The sequence below is a fragment of the Penaeus japonicus genome, unplaced genomic scaffold (assembly GCF_977035675.1).
Source record: "Penaeus japonicus unplaced genomic scaffold, GWHDUDI00000001_assembly GWHDUDI00000023, whole genome shotgun sequence".
Lineage (NCBI taxonomy): Eukaryota > Metazoa > Arthropoda > Malacostraca > Decapoda > Penaeidae > Penaeus > Penaeus japonicus.
In genome coordinates, this window is record NW_028234425.1 from 33056507 (window position 1) to 33066940 (window position 10434).

The window sequence follows — 10434 nt, forward strand, 5'->3', positions numbered from 1 at the left end:
GGGTTATTTTATTTCTAGAATGTCTTAGTAGATTATAAACTAGAGTATCTAGACATTTTGATAGCCATATTGTTTTTAATATCACATTTAGTTAAGCAAGAGAATTAGCATTTAGAAAGTAGTTATTTTTAAATACACCTATATTCACATACATATATTCCTGCTTGTCTATGTGTATGTATATTAAATATGGAGTAACTATTTTCATATATACATAATTAAGATTGGTAATTTTTTTTACATGTCAAGTTTGCAAATTTCCACAGGTTAATAGTACTGGAAAAGAAGAGAGATGGATTCAGGTGAAGAAAATAGTTTTAGTTCAGAATGTATGGGAGAAGATGGTGAGATCTTTGAAGTTGACCGAGTTATTGACATCAGATGGGTTACAAAGGTAAGATTGTTTTCATTTGACCATTGACAATTTTTGTTCAAAATTGCACACTCATTTCATTAACCTTCTATGAATGCAAGAATATACTTTTCATGCTTATTTAATTTGATGTATCATTTTCATTTGTTATGCATGCTGTTTCATGAAAGTGAAACCTTTATTTTATTTATTAGTTGACTAATGGTTATCCTCTGCTATGCTAAAGCAGAAAGTTTGTAAACTCATTGAGCAATTGAGAAATTATATAAGATATGTCTTTTTATTTTTCTATTACATTGAAGCTTGATATAATTTAGATAGTTGAAATGGTAAATGTTTATAATGCACCCACATTTGAATTTTTCTCTTAATTGTATTGGCTGACATTGTCCTGAACCACTTGAAACTTTCTGTGGTCTGTGATAGAAAGCCCACAATCTGAAATCCAGTAGAATAGTGGAATAGTGGAAAGTGATTACCATGGCCTCTGTGCTCTTTCTTAAATCTAGAAACCTCCTCTATGTATATTCTGGCTAGAGTTTGCTTTCTTATTTGACACGGAAATCTACAAGCTCTTTATTACTAGAAGAAATGTGGTAATGGTCCTGCCAGAGTGCCAAGAAGTAGGTAACTTTTGGTTGCTTTTATATTAAATCATTGACTGAAATAATTTGCAATATCTTTTTTTTGTATAAAACTTCTTTTTATAGGATGATGGTCAAGAAAGAGTTGAGTATAGGGTGCGATGGAAATATTATAAACCAATTGATGACACATGGGAGCCTCCAGAACATTTTAAGGAAGAGTGTGGTGTTGTTCTACGTGACTTCCATAAGAAATACGAAGGAATGAAAAAGGAAGTAAGTATTTTTTATTTGTAAGTCAGGTTTTTTTACTCCCTTAATGAATTATGAAAGAAACATTATGACAGAAAATAAAGGTAACTGATATGACCTCTATTCCTTTACTGAAATATATGATTGATAATAATTATATACCCAAGCCAAAACTGAAATTTAGTACCTTGTTATATACTTTGCTGAAATCTTTCAGCAAAGCATGCATTTGTCAAAATAAAAATGATTGTAGCATAAAAAATTAGGTTACGTAAGTTGCTGACACCCAGTCTTATTTGGTCCAACAGAACAAAGTGCTCTGTCATTGTGTACCTACTTAGTCAAAGAAAATAACCTGACATTTTATTTAAGCATTTAAATGTATTTTTCGAATGAACATGAATAGATTTAATATTCATTCACTGTTCAAGAAGTTGCTAGAACAAACACAAAATATATTTTTTAAATGCAGAAAATAAAAATAAAAGGCCACAATCACAAAGTTATCAAATCTATATTTGTTTGATTAAATCAAGTAATTCCATGGCCTATCCACTACACAGTGTTAAAGGCAAACAAATCTCTGCCATGGTTGTGGTACTGAGAAATTTTTCACATCCTTGGCATTTTATCATCAATTGAGTAACCAGTATAAGCATTATATTGCCAGATATAAGTAGAAAATATTTGTAGGTTTTTGCCTGTGTTGAGTCCATGGAAATACTTGAGTAATAAAGAAGACATACATACATCTTAGTATTTGATCTATTTTTCATAGACCTGAAGCAAATCTTCATAAGATGAGTTTTCTCAAGGAAATGATTTGAACATTTCTTGTTTATTTTTAGCAAAGAAATTACTTTCATGAGACAGGAAGGAAAGTCACGTCTGAGGCTCTTCACCATGTTAACATTTTAAGTGAAGAGATCGACCAAATAACAGAAAAGACAACTGTGAAAGAAGGACTCAAGGTATTTTTAACAGTAAATTTGTCTGTCTTCAGATAATGACTTTCCTTTCCCCTTGTAAGGTTTAGTAGTTATAACTATGTATTATGTATGTATGATATGTTAAATAAATGCTTATTACTTTTGTAATTTTTATTTTCTTAATTTTTGCAGTTCTGAAAATTGTTATTGATATTTTCTATATGATCATATGATGCATATTTGAATGATAGATTCAGACATAGGCTGTACATTTTAAATATTTGTATAGGAAGTAATTATATTAAAAAAAAAAAAATGTTTGATATGTTTGGTAAATGTTTAAAAAGAAAAGGTGTAAATGATGTAAACTGGATTGAAAAGGTTTCAATTAATGCCCAATTTCGTCTGGTAAAAAGGATTACAAGTTACAACCAACAAATCTTAATTGTTTTCCTATTTGTTTTTCTGTATCACTAGTTCTAGTTACGGCATGGTAATATTAAATTGAAAGTGATTGAAAGGTATAAAGAAAAGATGTTTACAAGGTTATGGCCATAAAAAATTCAGAAATATGTGATATCTTCTTTAGCAGAGTATAATGGTGTATCATGTGACATGGTTGGGTTACCCTAAGTCTGACTCAACATGGGAGTCGGAGAAAGAGCTCACACATGCCCAAGATAAGATTGATCTGTTTCTGCACAAGAAACGTGTCCAGAAAGGGAAAAGAGGCTCTGCAAAGGGAAGAGATTTGCCAGATTTTGTCATTCCAGATAATGAAAGGTAATAGGAAAATTATGTTTTTTATTATTAATTTGATAACATCATTTTACAAATATGCACAACCACACAGACAGACATATGCACATGCACATGCACACGCACACACTCTCACTCTCTTTCTCCCTCCCTCTTTTTCTCCCACCTTTTATACATTGAACATTGATTGTCATTACCATCTTAAATATTTTTTCAGGAGAGTAAATGAAAGAGAGTTTTACAAATCAATTGAAACAGGCAAGGTGCTGACTGCTGGGAAAGATCTCTATTCTATTGTTAAAGGTCGAAGATCTGGTAAAAAGGTAAAGTGTTTTATAGTCTCTAACTTGAATTTATCCATTGTAACATTTTATCTCTTTTCAGATTATATAACAATTTTGGTTGTGCTTATTGGAGGGATTAATTTTGACATTTAATTTTATTTCAGAATACCAGTTGTGGAAATGAAGGAGGAAGACAAAAGGAGAGAGAAAAAGAGAAGTTAGTATTTTGTGAATTCATCTTCTGTTACTCTCTCCTTTTCTTTTGATCTCTCTTTTACATTCTCTCTTGCTTCCATCTTATTTTTTTCATTGTCTAGAGGATATGTACAGAGAGATATTTTGTTTTCTCCTTGATACATATTAGGTTTAAATAGCGGTTACTGGCCATAACCCAAGCCAAGCAAGACAGCTTGACCAAGACCCACATGGCAAACATATGATCAAATTTGTGACCTCCCAGAGATTGAAGGAGGTCATGGACAGATCAGGTCCAGCTTTCACTGTATGTAGGTCAGGTTCTTGGTGCTTGCTTGCTTGCTCTTTCTCTCTCTCTCTCTCTCTCTCTCTCTCTCTCTCTCTCTCTCTCTCTCTCTCTCTCTCTCTCTCTCTCTCTCTCTCTCTCTCTCTCTCTCTCTCTCTCTCTCTCTCTCTCTCCCTCTCCCTCTCCCTCTCCCTCTCCCTCTCCCTCTCCCTCTCCCTCTCCCTCTCCCTCTCCCTCTCCCTCTCCCTCTCCCTCTCTCTCTCCCTCTCCCTCTCCCTCTCCCTCTCCCTCTCCCTCTCCCTCTCCCTCTCTCTCCCTCTCTCTCCCCCTTTCTTCCTTCCGTCCTTCCTTCCCTGTTTTAGTTTGTATACACTTCTGAAGGCCATGTGTATGTCCATGGCTTTGGATTTTATAGATTTTAGCGCACTGAATATTTTATAGAAATGCAAAAGTGTAAATTGGTAGCTTATTTCTTCTACTCATTATATGTGTTTTACCAGTAATTAAAAATGTACTTAAAACGGATGAATACTAGATAAATAAATAAAAGCAAATATGTTAATAAAAGCAGTACTGGTAATAATAGCATTGGTACATCTTTCTTCTGGCTGCATTTCAACACCTGAACAAGCTGTGTTATTACAAGGTTATGATTGCAGCTAGTCAGATTCTTACTTATTTTTCAGTTCAAAGTTTCATTTTCCAGTTGATTATTTCATTCATATATATCCTTGAAATACCACTGAGGGCAAGGATAAGGTTTGTTGGTATTTATGCACAAGAAATATCTTGCTTTTCAAGACTTACATATAGTGATTTGAATAAAACATTTCTTCATCTGAATATCATTTCAGAGGTAAAAACTACAGGACAAAAACAAATGGTAATCTGTCACTGGGTATAGATACTCACATATCTTCAAGTAAACAAGTAAGAAAATGAGGATATTCACGTCTTAGATTCTTGAACTCTGATGTCAAATCACATTTACTACTTTTTATCTTATTACTACCTGAGCTCCTCACTTTTCATCTTTTTTTAGTGCAATAGATGTATTCTTATAACAAATGTTTTTTTTCATGTTTATTTATGCAATTAAGTATCTCCAGACATTGAATTGCAGATATATATTTTTTTTATTTGTCAATTTATTCACTAAAATACTCATAACTTTATCTTTTCAGTCTGATGTGTGTAAACAAAATGTCACAGTCAAGATCGAATCTCACATTGAAAGGGAAGATCCCTTTGAAGGAAACAGCATTCTTGCTGGCCTTATTCCGTATGATCCTGAGCGTGCAAAGGAGGACCTGGAAGAACAGATGAAGCATACATTGATTTTAACAAAGAATGAATTTTGTGATGCTGCAGATAGGGGTATTTTTGTACTTTTTTGTTGCTATTATTTGCTATTGTCCTTAGTATTGCTCTTTTTTTACAATAATTCTAGAACTACACATCTTTGATTAGATAATTATTATTGCTTTGCTACTATATTACAGGAGACTATGACACAGTGTTTGCTTCAATCCGAAGTGAAAGAATCCCAGATGTAGATTTCACATCACTTTTCCTCAAAGCATCCCGTCGTGGACAGAGAGACCTTGCCCTGCTGCTCTCTTCATATGTTCCAGACCTGTCAAAGAGAGATGATTGGGGAGACAATGCCCTAACCATAGCAGCAAAACTGGTAATTTTCTCAATTATTTGATCTTTAGAAATCTTATTCATTGATTTAGTCTAGTTGATCAAGCAAACGTTAGCAGAATCTGGACTTCTTATTTATCATTAGAAAAAATGATCTGAATATATTTTAAGAGTAATATGCCAACATTTGAGGCTAAAATTTCACCATTTGAATTTTCAGGGGGATGTTTGCTTTGCTCATTATCTCCTACTACTGGATGTTCCAGTAAATGAACGCAACAGTATAGGCCACACAGCAAGAGAAATTGCCATAAAACTTGGCCAGAATCACTTCCTAAAGTTCCTGCAAGATTATGAAAGAGGAGTAATTTAATATTGTGTCTTTATATAGGATCAACTTTTTACTTAAGCAAACGATTATTCAAACATATTGAATTAAAAACAAAACAGATGTATCGTGCACACGCACACACAAATATACACACACATTCACACACACACACACACACACACACACACACACACACACACACACACACACACACACACACACACACACACACACACACACACACACACACACACACACACACACACACACACACACACACACACACACACACACACACACACACACACACACACACACACACACACACACACACACACACACACACACACACACACACACACACACACACACACACACACACACACACACACACACACACACACACACACACACACACACACACACACACACACACACACACACACACACACACACACACACACACACACACACACACACACACACACACACACACACACACACACACACACACACACACACACACACACACACACACACACACACACACACACACACACACACACACACACACACACACACACACACACACACACACACACACACACACACACACACACACACACACACACACACACACACACACACACACACACACACACACACACACACACACACACACACACACACACACACACACACACACACACACACACACACACACACACACACACACACACACACACACACACACACACACACACACACACACACACACACACACACACACACACACACACACACACACACACACACACACACACACACACACACACACACACACACACACACACACACACACACACACACACACACACACACACACACACACACACACACACACACACACACACACACACACACACACACACACACACACACACACACACACACACACACACACACACACACACACACACACACACACACACACACACACACACACACACACACACACACACACACACACACACACACACACACACACACACACACACACACACACACACACACACACACACACACACACACACACACACACACACACACACACACACACACACACACACACACACACACACACACACACACACACACACACACACACACACACACACACACACACACACACACACACACACACACACACACACACACACACACACACACACACACACACACACACACACACACACACACACACACACACACACACACACACACACACACACACACACACACACACACACACACACACACACACACACACACACACACACACACACACACACACACACACACACACACACACACACACACACACACACACACACACACACACACACACACACACACACACACACACACACACACACACACACACACACACACACACACACACACACACACACACACACACACACACACACACACACACACACACACACACACACACACACACACACACACACACACACACACACACACACACACACACACACACACACACACACACACACACACACACACACACACACACACACACACACACACACACACACACACACACACACACACACACACACACACACACACACACACACACACACACACACACACACACACACACACACACACACACACACACACACACACACACACACACACACACACACACACACACACACACACACACACACACACACACACACACACACACACACACACACACACACACACACACACACACACACACACACACACACACACACACACACACACACACACACACACACACACACACACACACACACACACACACACACACACACACACACACACACACACACACACACACACACACACACACACACACACACACACACACACACACACACACACACACACACACACACACACACACACACACACACACACACACACACACACACACACACACACACACACACACACACACACACACACACACACACACACACACACACACACACACACACACACACACACACACACACACACACACACACACACACACACACACACACACACACACACACACACACACACACACACACACACACACACACACACACACACACACACACACACACACACACACACACACACACACACACACACACACACACACACACACACACACACACACACACACACACACACACACACACACACACACACACACACACACACACACACACACACACACACACACACACACACACACACACACACACACACACACACACACACACACACACACACACACACACACACACACACACACACACACACACACACACACACACACACACACACACACACACACACACACACACACACACACACACACACACACACACACACACACACACACACACACACACACACACACACACAGTTATGATGTAACTATGTCATAGGTTTAGTTCTTGGGGTGTCATTGCAAAAAGGTTAACCAATCAGTATTAATGAATTCTTGATAAATACTGTATTTCGTGTTTCACTATGTCAATTATTATTTTGACATGCTTAGAGATTTTGAGAATGCCTTTAGTTTGTAATCAACCACTAAAGAACAGAATAATTATTGAGTTCCTAATTTTTCTATGGTAGCCTGATACAACAAACAAACATCTTGCTAATCCATTCCAGTTGGTAATGGAAATACCAGAAATATATACTAAAACTTTATAAATAAAGATTTCAGTAAAGACTTTTAATACATAAATGATATTGTTATGAGCATATTTATCAGTTCATTTAGGTATAATGTAGTACTTCATTTTAAAGAATATCAAGATCTTATGATTGAGACTATTTGGTGGATATTGGTGTTCTTAGCACAATGTGGCCACAAGGAGCAGACCTGACTCAAGAACTGCATCTGAGCATATATCCCCCATGTTTCTTAAGCAGTTTTATCAGATCCTTGAGCACACTGTTGTGTCCACATGGGAGACTGGTCATAGTGTATATAGTGTTAGAGGAATTCTCTAAAAACTGGTGATCAGATTCATTCTCTTCCTGAGGAAAAAAAGGTACTGGGAACCTGTGATGTCATTAGGAAGCGTAAGAGTGAAATTCAGTATGTTGTCAAAATGAAGGTAGGGTAAGGTCTGAGGTTGAGCTGACTCAGCCTGGATTAAGGCTGTTGGGAACTGGACCTTTGCACAAGTTCTCAAATGCTTGAGTTATTTTTAGTTGGGGAAGTGATGGTATGGTTTTCTTTCCAAACTGGGAATTATATTGGCTCCTGTATGCATGACTTTGTTTCAGTTGTTTGTCAGTACAGTTGGATCTAATACCTCAGGAACGCCAATGATAGATGAAATGAAATAATAATGACACGGAGGTGAAGAATCAAATTTGCAACAGTGCCTCCCTATTGGCTCATGTAGTTGTGGCTACTTGGCCCCATTATTATGTATCACTATCGTTGTGTAAAATCATATTTGACACCAACATTTGGTAGGCATGCAAAAATATATTAAACAAGAATTGTATGTAAAAAAAGAGCAGCATAAATGAATAAGTACTGGGCAGATAGTAGATGTGTACAGAAACTGCATTGCCTATACAATAATTATGGGATTAATGGCAGACAGTTATAGTTGACTGACTAATGCTGCCATAATGTCTAAGTGGAAAGGAGATATTGATTTAAGATCTTACAATCAGCCAGGTAAAAAGATTCCTCGGCCAACTAAAGGAAAGGAGGGACAGAATTGGTATTTAGCAAAGTTTTTTTCAAAAAGTTAACAACTGAAGAAGATCATAATTAAAATTCATGGTGAAATGAGTGAACATAGAACACATATTTCAACAGTGAGATTACTAAGAACAGATTCATTTTACTGGAACTGGGCTTTCAATGGTGCATGGACCTAGTGGTGTACTTTTTGTAAGTTGAACTGCTACTTGATGTGGTTGTCAGTTCCCTGATCTTTGTAGACCACTCGAGTAAGGGAGTAAAGAATAGTAGTGGGAGTACTTTAGACAATCTCTCGGTAAGTGGAAAGTAAAACCTGTATTAACAATATTTTTAAGGTGTTTATATGTTAAAATGCTCAATTTGCCAGTAAATCATATTGCATTTGGCATCATAATGCTCTTAAGACTTGGCAAGCCAGTCGGGCATTGGTGGAGAGGTCAAGCTCCAAAATGTTATGGCCCATGCTGAGTCAGTCCAGTCTCAGATCTTGTTCAAGCCACCAGTGGTTATGAATTATTGTTTATTATATTAATTCAATGTTGTAAAGCTGGCATCCCCTCATTACCTGATATTTCTTGATCTCCGTTTCACTTTCCGCCTTGGCCTGCACCTGGCTTCTGGCCGCAGCTGCATTTGTCAACCCGGATTCCCTTGGGTGGAGAAAGTTATCCTATTTTTTCTATGTCGCCATGCGAACTAGGAATATAAGGAAGAGTAAAGGAGGCAGACATAACACATCAGAAGTTTTATTGACCACATTCCTTCCTCTAAAAGTCCAAGCGAGGATTCTATACATGTGTGATAGGAAGAAAGTTAAGGTCTAAAGCTCTCTCTCGTTTTCATCTGTGAATGCTGTATAGTTTATGGCTTTATAGTTGGTTGTGTGGCCTAGTGGAAAAAATGTGTGCGCGAGCTTGGTGATGATGGCTAGAAGTCTATATGACTTTTCTCCATGGTGTTGCGAGGGTTGTAACTTTTGT

General features: G+C 37.8%; 1 protein-coding gene across 3 annotated transcripts in view; it reads left to right on the forward strand.

Moving 5' to 3' along the window:
* The window catches only part of LOC122264597 (uncharacterized), a 7141-nt gene extending 1310 nt beyond the window's left edge, over positions 1-5831 (forward strand). For 2 of the 3 annotated variants that reach the window (XM_043033581.2, XM_043033584.2), the window contains exons 2-11: positions 267-394; positions 1084-1233; positions 2058-2180; positions 2728-2921; positions 3115-3220; positions 3346-3398; positions 4517-4592; positions 4847-5039; positions 5165-5352; positions 5530-5830. In XM_043033581.2, coding sequence (XP_042889515.2) covers positions 293-394; positions 1084-1233; positions 2058-2180; positions 2728-2921; positions 3115-3220; positions 3346-3398; positions 4517-4592; positions 4847-5039; positions 5165-5352; positions 5530-5682 — 1338 coding nt within the window. In that variant the 5' untranslated portion in view covers positions 267-292 and the 3' untranslated portion in view covers positions 5683-5830. Of the gene's footprint in view, positions 1-266; positions 395-1083; positions 1234-2057; positions 2181-2727; positions 2922-3114; positions 3221-3345; positions 3399-4516; positions 4593-4846; positions 5040-5164; positions 5353-5529 lie in introns of all 3 variants that reach the window. The other variant, XM_043033587.2, reaches the window with a different exon arrangement.
* The last annotated feature ends 4603 nt before the right edge of the window (positions 5832-10434 follow it).